The 21292-nt window shown below is 42.6% G+C and overlaps 1 protein-coding gene across 1 annotated transcript in view; it reads right to left on the bottom strand.

The window, feature by feature from the left end:
* LOC126176335 (cGMP-specific 3',5'-cyclic phosphodiesterase) overlaps positions 1-21292 on the bottom strand; it is a gene marked incomplete at its 3' end in the record, with an annotated part of 587168 nt that overhangs the window by 460399 nt on the left and 105477 nt on the right. The window contains exon 3 of the mRNA XM_049923487.1: positions 11492-11610. Coding sequence (XP_049779444.1) covers positions 11492-11610 — 119 coding nt within the window. The remainder of the gene's footprint in view (positions 1-11491; positions 11611-21292) is intronic.

Here is a 21292-nt window from a genome sequence, read left to right as displayed (position 1 = left end):
ACATGTTTATTAAAATCTATCGCATTTTAGTACTTCGAAACAACGGCTTACATTACTTTCATTTATTAACATTGGCTTTGTTATTGTTTCAGGAAATTACCTACCTGCAGCCAATTCTCGATGTCTTTGTGAAACCTTTTTCAATGGATATTGAAAGTGCGCCTTCAGATTTACATTTAGAACTAATTGATTTATAAAGGGATGTTCACCGAAAGGATGTGTTTTACAATACAAAAGGTTTGCTCCAATTCTACCGGAATTTGCCGAAGGAAGAGTTTCCCAAGTTACACAGAGAAGCAGCGAAGATTATTTCTATGTTTGGTTCCACTTGTGTATGTGAAAGGTTTTTTCTGTTTTGTCTTGCACAAAAACTATATTGTGTGCGAGTATTTCTAATCGTAATTTAAAAAGTTTCTCAGAATTGCTGTCAGCCAATCTCTTGTTCCAGATCTTAGTAGCATAATTGCAAATAAAATAAAGAGCACATAGGAAGATACATTTATGTTGAAACCAAATTTAAAATTGTTACCATTACGTTTATTATATAAATCTCTTTTGTATCGGTACACCAAACTAAGCTCTCCACCTAGTGTACATTAGTATTTGGCAATGACGAAGACAACAGAGTAAAAGCTTTGAAACAGGTCGAGACAGGCGGCGCGAGCGACACAAGCTAAGGAAGTGAGAGGCAGCGCCGTTGCGCAAAGCCGAGGAGTGGGGGTCTGCACCGTCGTCAACATAGCGCAGCCGTCTTCTGCACTCTGCACTGTGCGATGCACCGGTGCATGCACCTTGAGCGGCCCTGCCTTAGAGCAAGGTAAAGGCCAAACGCGTCAGGGAAAAATAAATTAAGTTGCAGCAGGAAAATGCGGTTTTATTTACAAAACAAGTATTTCTGTGCTTGCTGCGGAGGTTGGCCACGCAAACAAACTTGTTATTTCCTCTTCTTTTTAGGTCATCTATCGATACCACATCCCCCACATATTAATTAACACTCTGTATTCTCCGTATATGTTATTCATTCTGTATATTGAACGAGCAGTAAAGGAAACAAAAGAAAAATTCGGAGTAAGTATTAAAATCCATGGAGAAGAAACAAAAACTTTGAGGATCGCCGATGACATTGTAATTCTGTCAGAAACAGCAAAGGACCTGGAAAAGCAGTTGAACGGGATGGACAGTGTCTTGAAAGGAGGATATAAGATGAACATCAATAAAAGCAAAACGAGGATAATGGAATGAAGTCGAATTAAATCAGGTGATGCCGAGGGAAGTGAGACACTTAAAGTAGTAAATGAGTTTTCCCATTTGGGGAGCAAAATAACTGATGATGGTCGAAGTAGAGAGGATATAAAATGTAGACTGGTAATGGCAATGAAAGCGTTTCTGAAGAAGAGAAATTTGTTAACATCGAGTATCGATATCAGTGTCAGGAAGTCTTTTCTCAAGGTATTTGTATGGAGTGTAGCCATCTATGGAAGTGAAACATGGACGATAAATATTTTGGACGAGAAGAGAATAGAAGTTTTCGAAATGTGGTGCTACAGAAGAATGCTGAAGATTAGATGGGTGCATCACATAACTAATGAGGAGGTATTGAATAGAATTGGGGAGAAGAGAAATTTGTGGCACGACTAGAAGAAGGGATCGGCTGGTAGGACATGCTCTGAGGCATCGAGGGATCACCAATTTAGTATTGGACGGCAGAGTGGAGGGTAAAAATCGTAGAGGGAGACCAAGACACTAAGCAGATTCAGAAGGATGTTGGTTGGAGTAGGTACTGGGAGATGAAGAAGCTTGCACAGAATAGAGTAGCATGGAGAGCTGCATCAAACCAGTCCCTGGACTGAAGACCACAACAAGAACAACAACATTTTCCATATGCGGTATACAGAAAGCGCTCGCCCTGGGTACGTAAGTAGAGGCAGACAGCAAGTTTAGTACTTTGAACAAAGAAATGAACGTAACAGGATACAAGAGAGATGACGGCTCACGTTTGCGTGGCTGGTGGCCAGTCTTAACTAGGAGGGCCAGGCCTTGGCTGAAGTCTGGAGTACCAGAGTGTGTCAAAGCTGGAAATCCAGAGAGCGATGCAGCTGCGCCCTGCCCTCCCAGACTCATCAGCGGACACACACGTGATTCGCCACACGGGTTCTCCACTGGTTAACTCGGTATTTCTGGTGCGCCGGCGCTTCCAACAGAGGACTGAAGTCGTCCTTGTCAGTGCTTTTCACCGGAATGAAATGTTTCTGACCTGAAACGCACGCTCTCTTAGCACGTAGCACTGATGAAATTTTACTGGGGGAGTACTTCGAAAGGCTCAATGAAAAACGAAGTTTGAAACAAAATTTCGCAAAAAATTCGAAGTAATCCCAGACTGGTAAGGACCAGTGTACAATGTTCTTTGTTCTTTAGGTGTAACACAATAATCCCTCACTACCAATTGATTCTACGAGAAAATTAACAATAATATTGTAACTCGGAACGTGAAAACGAATGTTAACATGACAGTTCGGAGTAATATTATAATACACTCGTCATATGTATCACAAAGTGAGTCGCATCATTGTTCGGCTTTAGCTTTTATTACTGAACCGAAGCAACGCGCTGCTCCAGTCTGGATTGGCGCTGCATGGGGCGTACACGAGCGCCCGTTGTAATGGGACACCATCCTCTAACATTACTTTTTTGTATAAATAACCGATACCGTTGATACTACCGATTCTTGTATAGGTGAACATTATCTCGGCTGTTTCACTGAAAGAATTTTATTTGATTTTGTAACCGATGTATTATATTTCTGACTAAAATGTATAAAAAGGAATTAATGTGTTATAATCGATATGTACTAAAAGCTAAAATTACTCTTCTTTTAAAAATATTTGAAATTACGAAATTTCTGGAAATCTTAAATTTCCTATTATTAATTTACAGAATATAACGTTAAATTATTACATTTATTTCTGGATTCATTTATAAAATAATCATATATTTTAGCGAAGATTCTTCTTTTGTCAAGAAAGCTTGTAAACACTTTTGCTTTGTAAAGTCTTTGGAATATAGTGAGTAACACAGAATGTTAGCAGTAGTCGGCATGCCTCCGATGGAATCAGAAGTGTTTTTGATTGTCTTACTAATAACGTAATTTTTGATGTGATAGAAGTGGAAATTGTTAAGACGGTGTGATATTGAAAAATGTGACAAAGAATAAAATTCAAGAATAATACAGACAAATCTTCGTCAGTTATTTAGTCATCAGGAATCCACAACGTTAAATCAAAATTTCATCCTCAAGAATGTACCCCTAGACGCAAAAATTCGAGTCAACAACACGAAGAAAAAATGAAGATAAGTAAAATGTTTTTCTTTTGTATATCTTAATGTCTCTAAGCTTTTGAAAATAATGAAGAGACTAAGAGAAATTTAATGGTGATTCGTGGGAGGATAAGATTACACCATGCACATACTTCGTGCATCTATCTACATCTACCTCTTCCTACATAGTCCGCAAGCCACATTGTGGTGCGTGATTGGAAGGTACCCTGTACCACAACTAGTGATTTCCTTTCCAGTTCCACTCGCAAATAGAGCGAAAGGAAAACGACTGTCTGTATGCCTCCGTAAGAGCCCTAATCTCTCTAATCTTATCTTCATGGTCCTTACACAATATGTAGGTTGGCGGCAATACTTGCATGTCGTTCTAACCTGAATTGCTTCAATGACTTACTTTAATCCGCCCTGGTGCTGATCCCAAAGACTCAAACAGTACTCAAGGATTGGTCGCACTAGTGTCCTATATGCGGTCTCCTTTACAGATGAGCAACATTTTCATAAAATTCTTCCAATAATCCGAAGTCGAACATTCGCTTTCCCTACTACAGCCCTTATATGCTCATTTCATTTCGTATCGATTTGCAACTTTACGCCTCGATATTTAATCGACGTGATTGTGTCAAGCAGCACACTAAAAATACTGTACTCAAACATTATGCACTGGTTTTTCCTACTCATTAGTATTAACTTACATTTTTCCGCATTGCAGCTAGGTGTCATTCATCACACTACGAGAAATTTTGTCTAAGTCATTTTGTATCCTCCTACTGTCACTCAACGACGACACCTTCCTATACACCACAGCATCATCAGCAAACAGCCCCCTAGGCTGCTGGTTATCCTATCCACCAGATCACTTATGTATAGGTTGGCAATTATTGAACTATATGATAAAAACGTTTATAAGCTACAAACTACGGCGTGCGTAGACTTAATTCAACATGTAAACGTCACTGCAGATATTAGGATTTAGGTTATGACATGTTCGATAGCCTGCCATCATTGGCGATGATGTGCCGCAGATGAACAGCGAAATTGTGTCAGAACATCGATGCTGTCGATAACGTCTTGAATGGCTGTTTTCAGCTCAGCAATGGTTTTGGGGTTATTGTTCTACACCCTGTCTTTAATATAGCCCCACAAAAAGAGTCGCATGTGTTCAGATCCGGAGAATATGGTGGCCAATTGAGGCCCATGCCATTGGCGCCTGGATACTCCAGAGCCAGAATGCGGTCTCAAAAGTGTTCCTCCGGGACATGAAACACTCTCCTGCTTCGACGAGGTCGAGCTCCGTCTTGCATGAACCGCATCTTGTCAAAATCAGTCGCTTTGGATAATGAGGATGAAATCATCTTCCAAAATCTTCACGTAGTGTTGGGTGGTCACCGTGCCACCAAGGCATATCGCACCGATTATTCCCTGGCTGGACATTCCACACCACACAGTCACCCGTTGAGGGTGAAGAGACTTTTCGATCGCAAATTACGGTTTCTCGGTCCCCCACATGCGCCAATTTTGCATACTGACGAACCTATCAAAATGAAAGTGGACGGCGGCCTCTGTGGCCGAGCGGTTCTAGGCGCTTCAGACCGGAACCGCGCCGCTGCTAAGGTCGCAGGTTCGAATCCTGCCTCGGGCATAGATGTGTGTGATGTCCTTAGGTTAGTTAGGTATAAGTAGTTGTAAGCCTAGGGGACTGATGACCTCAGATGTTAAGTCCCATAGTGCTTAGAGCCATTTGAACCATTTTGAAAGTGGGCTTCGCTGCTAAACCAAATCATACAGCACATACTAATTTCTATCATGCCTCGCAACCAACCGTGTAGTTTGAACGCCCTAACGCAAACCGTTCAGAAGTTGTGACGATTTTATTTCAAGTAGTTCTATAATTGTCACCCTTTATATAGAAAAGAAAGGCGATCCTATCGACCTTCTGTGGAGCGCTCCTGACTATACTCTTATCCCTGACTTAAACTCGCCGTCGATGACAACTTATTGGACACTGTTACTTAACAAGTCTTCGAGCCACTCACATACCTCCTCTCCTGAAGCTATTACAGTCACCGTCCCAATTGAAGAAAACGCTATGTTTGTTGATATGATTCTCCACATAAAATGAGTAACAAATTCTTATTGGAGTAGCCCTATCCTATATAATAATTCATTATATCCCTTTCTTGATAGGGAGTATCATTCTTTGGAAAGAGTTTACATACCTGTCCTCTGGAATGATACGTACTAACACCACTCTACACATTTATATTCATGGTTTGTGAAAATGAAGCCTTATGGAAGAGTTCAGTAATTTTTATTACCACAATAATTTTATGAAATGTTATTTTCACAGTTGTTTTTAAGTTATATGGTTCTACTAACATACGTTGAGAACGGGAATGTGTAGACTTGCAATTAACAGAAGGCCTCAACAAGTGGAATGCCGATCGCGCGGCTGAGGCCATCTGTGTTTTGTGTTTGCTGACGCAGACGCCGGCAGGTAATTGCCGCAGGTAGACACAATCATTGGCTGAGCCCCGGAGATAGCGGCCTGTTTGCCGAGGGTAATTGTGTCAGTGGCTGGACGCGGAGCGCAACCAAACACCGATGCGCAGGGGGCTGGCAGCGAGGCGGCTGTGCGGGCAGCCGACCAGCCCCTGCTCAACCACAGTCTGGCGGATTTCAGCAGCGACCGGGCGGGGCCCGTACACCAGGGCTCTCAGTTGGAACCGACCAAGAGACATGTTAAAATACGCTACTGGCTATTAAAATTGCTACACCACGAATATGACATGATACAGACGCGAAATTTAACCGACAGGAAGAAGATGCTGTGATATGCAAATGATTAGCTTTTCAGAGCATTCACACAAGGTTGGCGCTGGTGACGACACCTATAACGTGCTGACATGAGGAAAGTTTCCAACCGATTTCTCATACACAAACAGCAGTTGACGGTGTTGCTTGGTGAAATGTTGTTGTGATGCCTCGTGTAAGGAGGAGAAATGCGTACCATCACGTTTCCGACTTTGATAAAGGTCGGATGTAAGCCTATCGCGATTGCGGTTTATCGTATCGCCACATTGCTGCTAGCGTTGGTCGAGATCCGATGACTGTTAGCAGAACATGGAATCGTTGGGTTCAGGTGGGTAATACAGGAACGCCGAGCTGGATCCCAACGGCCTCGTATCACTAGCAGTCGAGATTACAGGCATTTTATCCGCGTGGCTGTAACGGATCGTGCAGCCACGTCTCGATTCCTGAGTCAACAGAGGGGACGTTTACAAGACAACAACCATTGCACGAACATTTCGACGACGTTTGCAGCAGCATGGACTATCAGCTCGGAGACCGTGGCTGCGGTTACCCTTGACGCTGCATCACAGACAGGAGCGCCTGCGATGGTGTACTCAACGATGAACCTGGGTGCACGAATAGCTAAACGTCATTTTTTCGGATGAACCCAGGTTCTGTTTACAGCGTCATGATGGTCGCATCCGTGTTTGACGACAGTTCGGTGAACGCACATTGCAAGCATGTATTCGTCATAGCTATACTGGCGTATCACCCGCGTGATGGTATGGGGTGCCATTGGTTACACGTGTCGGCCATCTCTTGTTCACATTGACGGCACTCTGAGCAGTGGACGTTACATTTCAGATGTGTTACGACCCGTGGCTCTACCCTTCATTCGATCCCTACGAAACCCTACATTTCAGCAGGATAATGCACAACCGCATGTTGCAGGTCCTGTAAGGGCCTTTCTGGATACAGAAAATGTTCGACTGCTGCCATGGCCAGTACATTCTCCAGACCTCTCACCAATTGAAAACGTCTGGTAAATGGTGGCCGAGCAACTGGCTCGTCACAGGACGCCAGTCACTACTCTTGATGAACTGTGGTATCGTGTTGAAGCTGCACGGGCAGCTGTACCTGTACACGCCATCCAAGCTCTGTTTGACTCAATGCCCAGGCGTATCAAGGCCGTAATTACGGACAGAGGTGCTTGTTCTGGGTACTGTTTTCTCAGGATCTATGCACTCAAATTACGTGAAAATGTAATCACATGCCAGTTCTAGTATAATATATTTTCCAATGAACACCCGTTTGTCATCTGCATTTCTTCTTGGTGTAGCAATTTTAATGACCAGTAGTGTATATTTTACAACATTGTATTACAAAATTTAAATTATCAGGATACATCTCGAATATTTTGCACACGGATTTACACAATGACCTTCAACATTTCTAAAACTGTTGATAGAGATTGATGTTTTCCGGATAGGTAGTAGTTATCCTTAAGGCTGCACCCTGACCTGCTTATTAAACCTGTGGAGTTGATATCTGGAGGCATGGCGCCTAAGGAGTATAGCTCTTACAAACTTTTAAAAGTCTAAATAAGTTGAGCCTGAAAGAGATGCACCGGCTTCCAGATGATTTTCACGTTTAACTCCTTACAACGAAGGAGGATGGACAGAGTGGCTCCATTGTCAGGGTCGGACCCCTTTCTCTCCATCTCTACCATATGGTTTGATGCGTCATTAATATAAGTTTAATAATAATGTTTTGATAGTGTTAACTGTTTTGTTTCGGGCACTGGCAGTTTTATCCAATGCTAGTAACGCTATGCTTCATTTACAAATGCGTCACTAGAGAGCACTAAAATACGGTATCATTAGTGTTACCACCTATGTGAATTTCAGAAGTGTGAAATCTAGTTATACAAGTACTATTAGACGCCACATGGCTAAGAGTGTTAGGGCATATAAATTCACTGTCCAAGCATTTACCTCCAATTAACGCATGCTATTATAAAAAAAAATGGTTCAAATGGCTCTGAGCGCCATGGGACTGAACATTTGAGGTCATCAGTCCCATAAAACTCAGAACTACTTAAACCTAACTAACCTAAGGTCATCACACAGACGGCCGGGATGGCCGAGCAGTTCTAGGCACTACAGTCTGGAACCGCGCGACTGCTACGGTCGCAGGTTCGAATCCTGCCTCGGGCATGAATGTGTGTGATGTCCTTAGGTTAGTTAGGTTTAAGTAGTTCTAAGTTCTAGGGGACTGATGACCTCTGAAATTAAGTCCCATAGTGCTGAGAGCCATTTGAACCTTTTTTTTTGATATCACACACATCCATGCTCGAGGCTGGATTTGAAACTGCGACCGTAGCGGTCGCGCGTTTCCAGACTGTAGGGCCTAGAACCTCTCGGCCACTCCGGCCAGCCATGCTATTACACTTTAATAAAACAATGAATATAAAAAATTATTTAGATAGTACGCAAAATTAACATAATCGCTTGACTGCACTAAAAGAAAGCAACGGATTTTTAGTGCAAAAAATCTGATTGTTGACCTTGAAATCACAGTGGTGCCACGGAAATATACAACTCACATATTTATTAGAACATTTTGTATACAAAAGAAAATGTTTGTGCAAGGTATTTACTATTATCTAATAAAAATTACTTGTTCTTCGGCTCTTCATTCCTCAAAAGTGAATTCGTCCGATGGCAGCTCACAGTTTCACAACCCAACTACCCGTTGTTGCTACTGTGCGATGAAAAAGGGTGTCAGTTCAACTTCATTGTCTAGCAGTGCGGTCTATAGCAGGGGAAGATGTGTTACAGTGGTCACTCGAAGGAGAATTGAATTTTCACTACATCATGGTTACTGCTAGTTCTAGAAGCTTCCTGCTTACGTATTTTGAATCTACGCAGTAGGACATAACAGTGAATATTTGCAAGTAAAAATATAAATGAATAAGAACTATATGCATTTTTCTGAAGTCTTACCAGTGGCCACTTTTCCCAAACTAAGGGCGTTAAGCGGCCGGTGCGGACATGCTTACTCCGCAAGCGAACGGCAGTCCTCTTTCTGCTGAAGTAGCGCCACTGGCTTGATGCCTTCTTTTAAGTGCAAACACTTCGCTGTTCTTGGCCATCTTCTTGTTGTTCTTCGTTTTGAACACACTCGATAAGCTTCCAATAATCTTCCTACAAACTACGGCATCTCAAGTTTTCCTACAATTGTTTTGCTGCTGTCGAAGAAGGCATCTCATGATTCGTTAACAACCGAATAGCATTTCCCATCGCATCATGGTCACATGGTTTCTGCTCTGGTTTCAGGACATATTTTCTGTTGATCTTGATGTACTATAATCTCAAAGAACACCCGGACAAAAGACATTGTTTGAAAATCGGCATTACAAAAAAATCCTACCGTACTCTATGTTTAGTGAGGTAATAAGAATACTAGAAATGACTTGCCTTATATCAGAAAATGGAAAAGTTGTTACAAGAAAATAACGGAACAAGCTTCTTCTGCCAAACTCGCTGACAAGAATGAAAAGTTGAGTATTTATCGGCAGGCAGTAGAACAGTTCAGATAAAAAATGTGCAACGGTCACTTTATCCGCCCTGGTCACTTTATCCGACCTTTCCCGACATACCTGTTCAATTATCGAAGTTACGCAGTCTAATAATAAGGTTTACTTCTGCTGTTGTTTTTGATGCGATTATTATATCTGTTGAAATAAGACACAGCAGGGCTTAACCCTGCGTTGAGGATTCAAATACAACGCAGGAAACTGGGTGCTGGGCAGCGCAGGGTGGGAGACGAGGGGTTGTCTCGACATTCCGCCCACGCAGCGACCATAGGCCAACAGAACTGCTGTGGCTTACCGTAGCCTCCCCCCCCCCCCCCCCCCCAGTGTTTGCACATCTCGAGGTGGTGGTCAGAGCACGAGCTGAGATTCAACTGCTTGCTGCAGAACACGTCTGTCTGCCTGCCTCAAACCAACAGCCGACGCTGTGTCCCGAGTTCCCATCATCCCCCAAGGTGTGTTCGGTCAAGTTGTCTTTTCTTCGTGAATGTAGGTCAGTAAAAATACTTCGAAAGCCGCTTGCCGCTCCTATATGACAGCGGAAGCTCACAGTCATCCCAGGAAACTTTTCATGGTCGCGTGACAAACGCCAAATGACAAATAGTTTCAATCAGCGCTTAGTATACTTGCCTGCGTGGTGATTCTACCGGCGCTACAGTCTCTGTGTTGTGGATGTCTGATAGGCGGCCCTGATGTGGATAACCTTGTGCCATTTCGGCATTACAAAGTAACCTAACAATTTTTACTTTTTTTTAATCAAACTATTATTATGTTCAGTTTAGGACATGAGACCTACTGTAATTTTAAATCTGTGTGCTCGTGGAGAAAATCATTTTACAGGACTAGAAGGAACTTTTCATGCATTTATGCACTGACCTGTTTTGATTTTGAAACATGACAGGACACGCTTAGGAAATAAAGGGCCAACGTGGTGAATGCAGACTGAAGCTTCTCCTGAATCTGTTATGTAGTGGGCTCCAATTGTAGAGGAAAACACTGTGCAGTTGTCCTGCCAGGGCGCCCACCAGGTGTAAATAGGCGCCTTTTCTTTCCTTTGTAATCGCATTGTTACTACAACATTTCTCCCCTCATGTATCTATTTGTCTGGCAATCACGGTCTTATAACAGTGCTAGCTAAGAACAGGAGAGTAAACTAAGGGAAGTGTCGGTATTCAATACAGTTGAGTAGTTCATTTCTCCCAGCTAATGACTGACGCAGCACCAGAATTACAGGTACCCACGTATTACCAGAGGTCGGTGAGTGGGAGAGTACATCGCAACATGCTTCCTCTGCACACTCACCTGGTAGGGGTCTTTGATGTCGATGTTCTGCTTGCTGTACACCCTCACCTGTCAGGCGTCCATGATGTTGATGTTTTGCTTGCACTACACCTTACCTGGTAAATGTCCTTGATGTTGGTATTTTTCTTCTTCTGCACACACACCTGGTAGGAATCCTTGATGTTTTGCTTTCTCTAAATCCCCACCTGGTAGGAGTATGTGATGTTGATGTTTTGCTTCCTCTACACCCTCATCTGGCAGGCGTCATTGATGTTGATGTTCTGCTTGCTCTACATGCTCACCTGGCAGGCGTCTTTGATGTTTATGTTCTGCTTGCTCCACATCCTCACCTGATAGGTGTCCTGGATGTTGATGTTTTGCTTCTAATGCGCCTTCACCTAGTAGGCATCCTTGATGTTGATGTTTTGCTTGCTCTACGCTCACCTGGTAGGCGTCCTTGATATTGATGTTCTGCCTGCTCTGCATCCTCACCTGGTAGGCGTCCTTGATGTTGATGACCTGCTTGCTCTGCGCCACGACGCCCGCTATGCCGACGCCGAAAGGGATGCGGATTTCCTCGGCGCTGGCACGTCTCACCGCGTCCTCCAGTTCTACAAACACAGCGAAAACTAGGTTTAACATTTTCGAAAACACTCTCATGAGACTATAAAGATAAGTCCGAAGCACTGCATCGACAGACCTATGTAATTTCATCTAAACTTGACGTCGCAAAAACGACAGAAAGCACAAAAATTTGCACTTACGTATTTGTTTACTGTAAATAACTTTAAATCTAAATAACTTATGTAAATTTTGTGAAATTTAATTATTATTTCATGAATAATATTTCAAAGATATAGCGGCAGTCAGCATGTGGTTGACTGCGATCGATTGTAATACGCCGGCTGCGGTGGCCGAGCGGTTCTAGGCACTTCAGTCCGGAAAAGCGCTGCTGCTACGTTCGCAGGTTCGAATCCTGCCTCGGGCATGGATGTGTGTGATGTCCTTAGGTTAGTTAGGTTTAAATAGCTCTAGGTCTAGGGGACTGATGACCTCAGATGTTAAGTCCCATAGTGCTCAGAGCCATTTGAACCATTTGATTGTAATACATTTTGTTTGTTTCCTTTTTTTCGAAAGTAAGCGAAGACCGTTCCTGCTCGGATCTCTCTATTTCTTGTCTGTTAGTCATTATACTGAAAGGACACGCTACATTCCTTGCGTATCTTTAATTAATTTTTCTTTTATGTAGACGAAGGTGATGTAAGCATCATGTATTAGCTTTGGAACCACTTGCAATTAAATTAATGTAAACTAGTTAAGTCTCATGAGTTCACATTTTAACACATCTCCTGACAGATGTATGATGCATGAAATGCTTTAATGCTTTATTGCAACGACCAATACGAGCTTAACGGATCGTGGCATGGAAACGCAACGGCCGAATACAATTAGTATTCTACCATCTATTCGTTTGAAACTCGCTACAGCGTCCCTGAGATTAATTGCCGATCATCACGAAGCATTTTGCAAACCAGAATGCAAGCGCAGAACCTTAAATGATCTGACCACAGTCTCTAAGCTGTGATTTAGTTTGGCCCGTAAATAACAGATGCCGGCCATGTAAAAGTTTATAGCATTTTTCTAGGAGTCAATTTGGCCACTAACAAAGATGCATCCACCATCAACAATGGCCGTATGCTCCAGTTAATTTTAACAGTTTTATTTCCAGTGATTAATTTTAATTTCTGTTTAAAGTCAAATTATCACTCATTTTAGTAATCTAGCGTTGGCAGACCCGTCAGGTCCAGTTGATATCTCCATCAAATCAAAGCTCAGCCGAAAGGATTGTCCAGAAAATTATGACAAGACATGTGTCATAACGATCAGTGGCTGGTAGATAAGAGTTACAAATTCTAGTGTGCTTCTTCATCTGCCACAGTAAAATATTATTTAGAAAAAAGTCTGGAAATAATTTTTACTTTTCTGACGTATTCCCGTCATCACTTATGTCCATTATGAATGTAAAGCAGCGAGTCTAAAAACTAAGAAAGAAAAACTTTGAGTCAGAAAAAAGAAGAGAATGGGAGTGTCAGAAAGAAATTTGCGGAAAACGAGAAGAAGTTAGAGAAAAGAACGAGAGAGAGAGGAAGAGAGAGAGGGATACAAAGACGGAAAGACAAAAGACAGAAAGAAAGGAACTGGAAGAAAGAGAGAGAGATAGAGAGAGAGAGAGAGAGAGAATGTATCACACCCACGCCACGTTAGACCACATCAGTCTTGTCTGACCTCTTGGAGAGTAGCACAGAGTTTCATTTGCAGTACATTCATAATCGCGTTTCCCTCTCTACTCTTTTGTCTGGAATGTTTGTTTCTTTTCCTCTGTCTCCGATTAATTCCCAACATGCCTCTATCCATTGACAGCTCATCGTTTTTCGAATGGTTTTCATGTTGAAATATGTTTCACTTCCATATGCCAAAACTGGTAACACACGCCGACTGTAAATTTTCCATTTTGGAGACAAGGGAAGCTACACTTACAAAACCCTACCTAGTTCACTAAAAGTACTCCACGCCAGTTTTAACCTGTTGTTAATTTCTCTTGCTGTCCTTTTTATTAAAACTCTTCTAATGCCTTAACGCAAAAACTCATCAATGGGTTCTGTAACTTTATTATTCATTTCTGCAATAGCAGTTGTCATCTCGGACAGTTTCCAAATATTACTGATAGTACGCCCTAGGCAGACCACTTTTAAGAAAAATTTAGGGATACACATTATTAACTATCGATTCATTTCTCTGTTACCATATTTCTCAACCCCCGCCCCCCCATGAATCATGGACCGTGCTGTTGGTGCGGAGGTTTGCGTGCCTCAGCGATACAGATAGCCATACTGTAGGTGCAACCACAATGGAGGGGTATCTGTTGAGAGACCAGACAAATGTGTGGTTCCTGAAGAGGGGCAGCAGCCTTTTTAGTAGTTGCAGGGGCAACAGTCTGTATGACTGACTGATCTGGCCTTGTAAGATTAAGCATAATGGCCTTGCTGTGCTGGTACTGCGAACGACTGAAAGCAAGGGGAAACTACAGTCGTAATTTTTCCCCCCATGAACCATGGAACTTGCCGCTGGTGGGGAGGCTTGCGTGCCTCAGCGATACAGATAGCCATACTGTAGGTGCAACCACAGTGGAGGGGTATCTGTTGAGAGACCAGACAAATGTGTGGTTCCTGAAGAGGGGCAGCAGCCTTTTCAGTAGTTGCAGGGGCAACAATCTGTATGACTGACTGATCTGGCCTTGTATCATTAAACATAATGGCCTTGCTGTGCTGGTACTGCGAACGACTGAAAGCAAGGGGAAACTACATTCATAATTTTTCCCCACATGAACCATGGACCTTGCCGCTGGTGGGGAGGCTTGCGTGCCTCAGCGATACAGATAGCCATACTGTAGGTGCAACCACAATGGAGGGGTACCTGTTGATGAGAGACCAGACAAACGTGTGGTTCCTGAAGAGGGGCAGCAGCCTTTTCAGTAGTTGCAGGGGCAACAGTCTGTATGACTGACTGATCTGGCCTTGTATCATTAAGCATAATGGCCTTGCTGTGCTGGTACTGTGAACGACTGAAAGCAAGAGGAAACTACAGTCGTAATTTTTCCCCCCATGAACCATGGACCTTGCCGCTGGTGGGGAGGCTTGCGTGCCTCAGCGATACAGATAGCCATACTGTAGGTGCAACCACAATGGAGGGGTATCTGTTGATGAGAGACCAGACAAACGTGTGGTTCCTGAAGAGGGGCAGCAGCCATTTCAGTAATTGCAGTGGCAACAGTTTGTATGACTGACTGATCTGGCCTTGTAACATTAACCATAACAGCTTTGCTGTGCTGGTTCTGCGAACATCTGAAAGCAAGGGGAAACTACAGCCGTATTTTTTCCCGAGGGCATGCAGCTTTACTATATGGTTAAACGATGATGGCGTCCTCTTGGGTAAAATACTCCGAAGGTAAAATAGTCCCCCATTTGGATCTCCAGGGGAGTACTCAGGAGGACGCCGTTATCAGGCGGCGTTCTACGGATCGGAGCGTAAATGTCAGATACCTTAATCGGGCAAGTAGGTTAGAAAATTTAAAAAGGGAAATGGATAGCTTAAAGTTAGATATAGTAGGAATTAGAGAAGTTCAGGCAGGAGAAACAAGATTTCTGGTCAGGTGAATACAGGGTAATAAATCCAAAATCAAATATGGGTACGCAGGAGTGGGTTTAATAATGAATAAAAAATAGGAGCGCTGGTAATACTACCAACAGCACAGTGGACGCTTTATTGTAGCTGAGATAAAACGAAGTCGACGCCTACCACAGTAGTACAAGTTTATATGCCAACTAGCTCGACAGATGATAAAGAGTTTGAAGACGTGTATGACGAGATAAAAGAAATTATTGAGATAGTTTTTATTTCTTCTCCATGGGTTTTAATTCCTACTCAAAATTTTTCTTTTGTTCCCTGTACTGCTTCCTCAATATGCAGATTAAAAAACATCGGGGATAGCTACAACCCTGTCTCAGTCCCTTCTCAACCACCACTTCCCATTCATGTCCATCGGCTCCTATAACTGCCATCTGTTTTCTGTACAACCTGAAAATTGCGTTTCGCTCCATGTATTTTAGTCGAAAGATAGTATTCTGATGCACATTGTCAAAAACTTTCTCTAAGTTTACAAATGTCATAAACGTAGATTTTAACCTATTTTCTATGAGAAGTCGTAGGATCAGTATTGCCTTGCGTGTTCCTCCATTTCTGCGGAATCCAAACTGATCTTCCGCAACATTGGCTTCTAGCAGTTTTTCCATTCTTCTGTAAGAAATTCGTGTTACTGTTCTCCACGAGTGATTTATTAAACTGATAGTTCGATAATTTTCGCACCTCTCAGCACCTGTTTTCTTTGGGATTGGAATTATTATATTCTTCTTGAAGTCTGAGAGTATTTCGCCTGTCTCATACGTCTTGCTCACTGGATGGAAGAGCTTGGTCATGGGTGGCTCTCGCAAGGCTATCAACAGTTATAACGAAATATTGTCTACTCCCTCGGCCTTGTTTCGATTTAGGTCTTTGAATGCTCTGTCAAATTCTTCACGCAGTATCATGTCTCCCATCACATCTTCGCCTATGTCCTCTTCCATTTCCACAATATTCCCCTCGAGTACAACGCCCCTGTATAGACCCTCTATATACTCCTTTCACCTTTATGCTTTCCCTTCTTTGCTTAGGACTGAGCTCTTGATATTCATACAGGTGGTTCTCTTTTCTCCGAAGGTCTCTTTAATTTTCCTGTAGGCCGCATCTATCTTTCACCTAGTAATATATGCTTCTAAACGTTCCTGTAGTCATGTCCTAGTTCATGAACCACGGGCAACGTATGAGTGGCCAAGTAAGTGGTCCCGACAGTCGGGATACCAGTTACTTTGGAATAAGGCTGGGCATCTCGAACATATTCTGAGTCGTGGTCACCTTTGTGCTCATACGGCAAAGACTACCAAATCCAGCGGTTAGTCCCTCAGCCGTTAGGGGTAAAACCCAATGGGACTCGGGGCAAGTAAGGCTAGCAACCTGCTTCCCAGGTACTTTAAATATGATGCTGGCAACAATCAGAGCAAAATGCCTCGGACCTTTGGAGGTGACGGAGTCCCACCTCTAACTGACAAACCAGGGACTCATAAGATACGACTTGGCAAACAAATGGTAATGAGATGGGGAGCTATTAATATCAATGGGAGCTACTCTGGGAAGAAGGTAGAGCTGGCAGAGGCTGCAAGTAAGATGGGGCTGGACGTTTTAGCTGTTAGTGACATTCGGGTAAGGGGTGAGAAAGTGGGAGAATACAAGGTCTACCTGTCAGGAGTCAAAGCAGGAATAGCACAATGGGGTGTAGGGCTTCACATCAGGAAAGAAATGGAACCCAGCGTAGTTGCAATAAGGTATGTAAACGAACGACTCATGTGGATAGATTTGACAGTGTCTAGCAAGAAAATTAGTATTGTGTCAGTATATTCGCACTGTGAAGGGACAGATGGGTAGTTTTTATGAGGCACTCAGTGATGTAGTTGTTAGAGTAAAGGACAAGGACAGTGTTTTGCTCATGGGTGATTTTAACGCCAGGATTGGAAATCGAACAGAAGGGTATGAAAAGGTTATGGGTAAATTTGGAGAGGATATGGAGGCCAACAGGAACGGGAAACAACTCTTGGATTTCTGTGCCAGTATGGGCTTAGTAATCAGAAACTCCTTTTTTAAACATAAGAACATTCACCGGTATACTTGGGAAGGCAGGGGAACCAGATCTGTCATTGACTATATAATAACAGATCAGGAATTCAGGAAGGCTGTGAGGGACACACGTGTATTCAGGGGATTCTTTGATGACACTGATCATTATTTAATCTGCAGCGAAATTGGGATTGTGAGGCCGAAAGTGCAGGAGGTCAGGTCCATATGTAGGAGGATAAGAGTGGAGAAACTTCAGGATAAGGAAATCAGGCACAAGTACATAACAGCGATCTCAGAAAGGTACCAGTTAGTTGAATGTAGTCAATTACAGTCATTGGAAAAGGAATGGACAAGGTACAGGGACACAGTACTAGAAGTGGCTAAAGAATGTCTTGGAACAGTAGTCTGTAAAAGTAGGATGAAGCAAACAGCTTGGTGGAATGATACAGTCAAGGCAGCCTGTAAAAGGAAAAAGAAGGCGTATCAAAAATGGCTACATACCAGAACCCAGGTAGACAGAGAAAGTTATGTTGAAGAAAGAAACAAAGCCAAACAGATAATTGCAGCATCCAAGAAGAAATCGTGGGAAGTCTTTGGAAACAGGTTGGAGACTATGGGTCAAGCTGCTGGAAAACCATTCTGGAGTGTAATTAGCAGTCTTCGAAAGGGAGGTAAGAAGGAAATGACAAGTATTTTGGTCAGGTCAGGAAAACTGCTGATGAATCCTGAGGATGCCTTGGGCAGATGGAGGGAATATTTTGAAGAGTTGCTCAATGTAGGTGAAAATGCGATCAGTAATGTTTCAGATTTCGAGGTAGAATGGGATAGGAATGATGATGGAAATAGGATCACATTTGAGGAAGTGGAAAAAATGGTCAATAGATTGCAGTGCAATAAAGCGGCTGGGGTGGACGAAATTAAGTCGGAACTCATCAAATACAGTGGAATTTCAGGTCTTAAATGGCTACACAAGATAATTGAAATGGTCTGGGAGTTGGGACAGGTTCCATCAGACTGGACAAAAGCAGTAATCACACCAATCTTTAAACATGGAAACAGAAAAGATTGTAACAACTACAGAAGTATCTCTTTAATCAGCGTGGTGGGTAAAATCTTCTCAGGTATTGTTGAAAGGAAAGTGCGAGTATTAGTTGAGGACCAATTGGATGAAAGTCAGTGTGGGTTTAGGCCTCTTAGAGGTTGTCAGGACCAGATCTTTAGCTTACGGCAAATAATGCAGAAGTGTTATGAGTGGAACAGGGAACTGTATCTATGCTTTATAGATCTAGAAAAGGCATATGACCGGGTTCCTAGGAGGAAGTTATTGTCTGTTCTACAACATTATGGAATAGGAGGCAAACTTTTGCAAGCAATTAAAGGTCTTTACATGGATAGTCAGGCAGCAGTTAGAGTTGACGGTAAATTGAGTTCATGGTTCAGAGTAGTTTCAGGGGTAAGACAAGGCTGCAACCTGTCTCCACTGTTGTTCATATTATTTATGGATCATATGTTAAAAACAATAGACTGGTTGGGTGAGATTAAGATATGTGAACACAAAATAAGCAGTCTTGCATATGCGGATGACTTAGTTGTGATGGCAGATTCGATTGAAAGTTTGCAAAGTAATATTTCAGAGCTAGATCAGAAATGTAAGGACTATGGTATGAAGATTAGCATCTCCAAAACGAAAGTAATGTCAGTGAGAAAGAAATATAAACGGATTGAGTGCCAAATAGGAGGAACAAAGTTAGAACAGGTGGACGGTTTCAAGTACTTAGGATGCATATTCTCACAGGATGGCAACATAGTGAAAGAACTGGAAGCGAGGTGTAGCAAAGCTAATGCAGTGAGCGCTCAGCTACGATCTACTCTCTTCTGCAAGAAGGAAGTCAGTACCAAGACTAAGTTATCTGTGCACCGTTCAATCTTTCGACCAACTTTGTTGTATGGGAGCGAAAGCTGGGTGGATTCGGGTTACCTTATCAACAAGGTTGAGGTTACGGATATGAAAGTAGCTAGGATGATTGCAGGTACTAGTAGATGGGAACAATGGCAGGAGGGTGTCCACAATGAGGAAATCAAAGAAAAACAGGGAATGAACTCTATAGATGTAGCAGTCAGGGCGAACAGGCTTAGATGGTGGGGTCATGTTACACGCATGGGAGAAGCAAGGTTACCCAAGAGACTCATGGATTCAGCAGTAGAGGGTAGGAGGAATCGGGGCAGACCGAGGAGAAGGTACCTGGATTCGGTTAAGAATGATTTTGAAGTAATAGGTATAACATCAGAAGAGGCACCAATGTTAGCACTGAATAGGGGATCATGGAGGAACTGTATAAGGGGGGTTATGCTCCAGACTGAACGCTGAAAGGCATAATCAGTCTTAAATGATGATGATGATGAAACATTTGTCCTCTACCGATTCCAGCTTAACCATTTCCCACTTCTCGTCGGTTTCATTGCTTGGACCTTTGTTTTGCCTTTCGGCTGCTTCATTTCTGTTTTTTATGTTTTCTACTTTGATAAATTAACTTCAGTATCTCGTGTGTTACCCAAGAATTTCTATTAGCCCTCGTCTTTCTACCTATTTTATCCTCTACTGCCTTCACTATTTCGTCTCTCAAAGATACCCATTCTTCTTCTACTGTATTCCTTTCCCCTGTTCTTGTCAATCGTTCCCTGATGCTCTCTCTATAACGCCTGGTTCTTTCTGTTTATCCATGTCCCGTCTCATTAAATTCGTAACTTTTCGTAGTTTCTTTTGTATTAATCTACAGTTTATAACCAATAAATTGTGGTCAGAGTCCACGTCTGCCACTGAAAAGTCTTACAATTTAAAATCTGGTTCCTAAATCTCTGTCTTACCACTATATAATTAATCTGAAACCGTCTGGTGTCTTTAGGTCTTTTCCACGTATACAACCATCTTTCATGATTCTCAAACCAAGTGTTAGCTACGATTAAATTACGCTCTGTGCAAAATTCTGTCAGGCGGCTTCCTCTTTCATTCCTTACCCCCAGTCCATATTCATCTACTACAGCCGCGTGGGGTAGCCACACGGTACAAAGCGTCTTGTCACGGTTCGCCCGGCTCCCCTGTCGGAGGTTCGAGTCCTCCCTCGGGCATGTGTGTGTTTTGTCCTTAGCGTAAGTTAGTTTAATTAGTCTGTAAGTAAGCCTAGGGACCAATGACCTCAGTAGTTTGGTCCCATAGAATCTTATCAGTAATTTTAAAAACATTTCCATCTACTATTTTTCCTTCTTTCTTTTCCTACGACCGAATTCCAGTCCTTTATGAATATTAAAAATTCGCATTTATGCACAAAATTTTCGTTTCTTCAAAATGCGCAGACATCCTAGAATATATAAGAGAACTAGGCCGATAAACAACTACCTTACAACTTTACTGTGTTATAAAGTCGCCTGCTTCAAATGAGCAGCCTGATAATAATGGCGGCGTTTGTAAACATAACCCTACGACCAAAAATGTATTCCACTGTACATAACTGAATTTTACTGGTGCAGAGCAGTAGGAAATTTTCAGTCATAGAAATACCTGATAACCCTTTCTCCCCTTTTTGCATTAATGTGGCTAAGAGACATCGACATCAGTTTTAAAAACAAATTGAAATCATTTTCTTTTGACATGTTGTAATGTGACTGTCACCTGTTGCTGAGCGACATTTGGTTATTTTTCTTATCATTTCTTGGCTGTTTCTGAGGAGTGTTGAAGGCTTATTAATGAGGAAGGGTTCGAAATTATCTTGTTAAAAGACGAGTGGACCAGGGCGTTACAGAGACTCTGAAAAAGGGGAGTGGTTCGCCAGGGTACTGCTGTTCGAGGAAGCAGGTGCGGTGAGCCTCTAACCCTCGCTTTGGCGGTGGATGCAGCTCTCTCCATTGAAGGCAGCTGGTGCTAAGCCACTGCATGTTTCTAGAGCATAATTGCGCGTGATGGATTCAACTCCCTGTATACACATCTAAGAACAGGCCACCGTGAGAAAATTCGTTGCCTTTCCCAACAAATCT

Source organism: Schistocerca cancellata, chromosome 3 (genome assembly GCF_023864275.1).
Source record: "Schistocerca cancellata isolate TAMUIC-IGC-003103 chromosome 3, iqSchCanc2.1, whole genome shotgun sequence".
NCBI lineage: Eukaryota > Metazoa > Arthropoda > Insecta > Orthoptera > Acrididae > Schistocerca > Schistocerca cancellata.
Note: the sequence above shows the minus strand (reverse complement) of the source record. Positions and strands in the feature narration are given on the sequence as shown.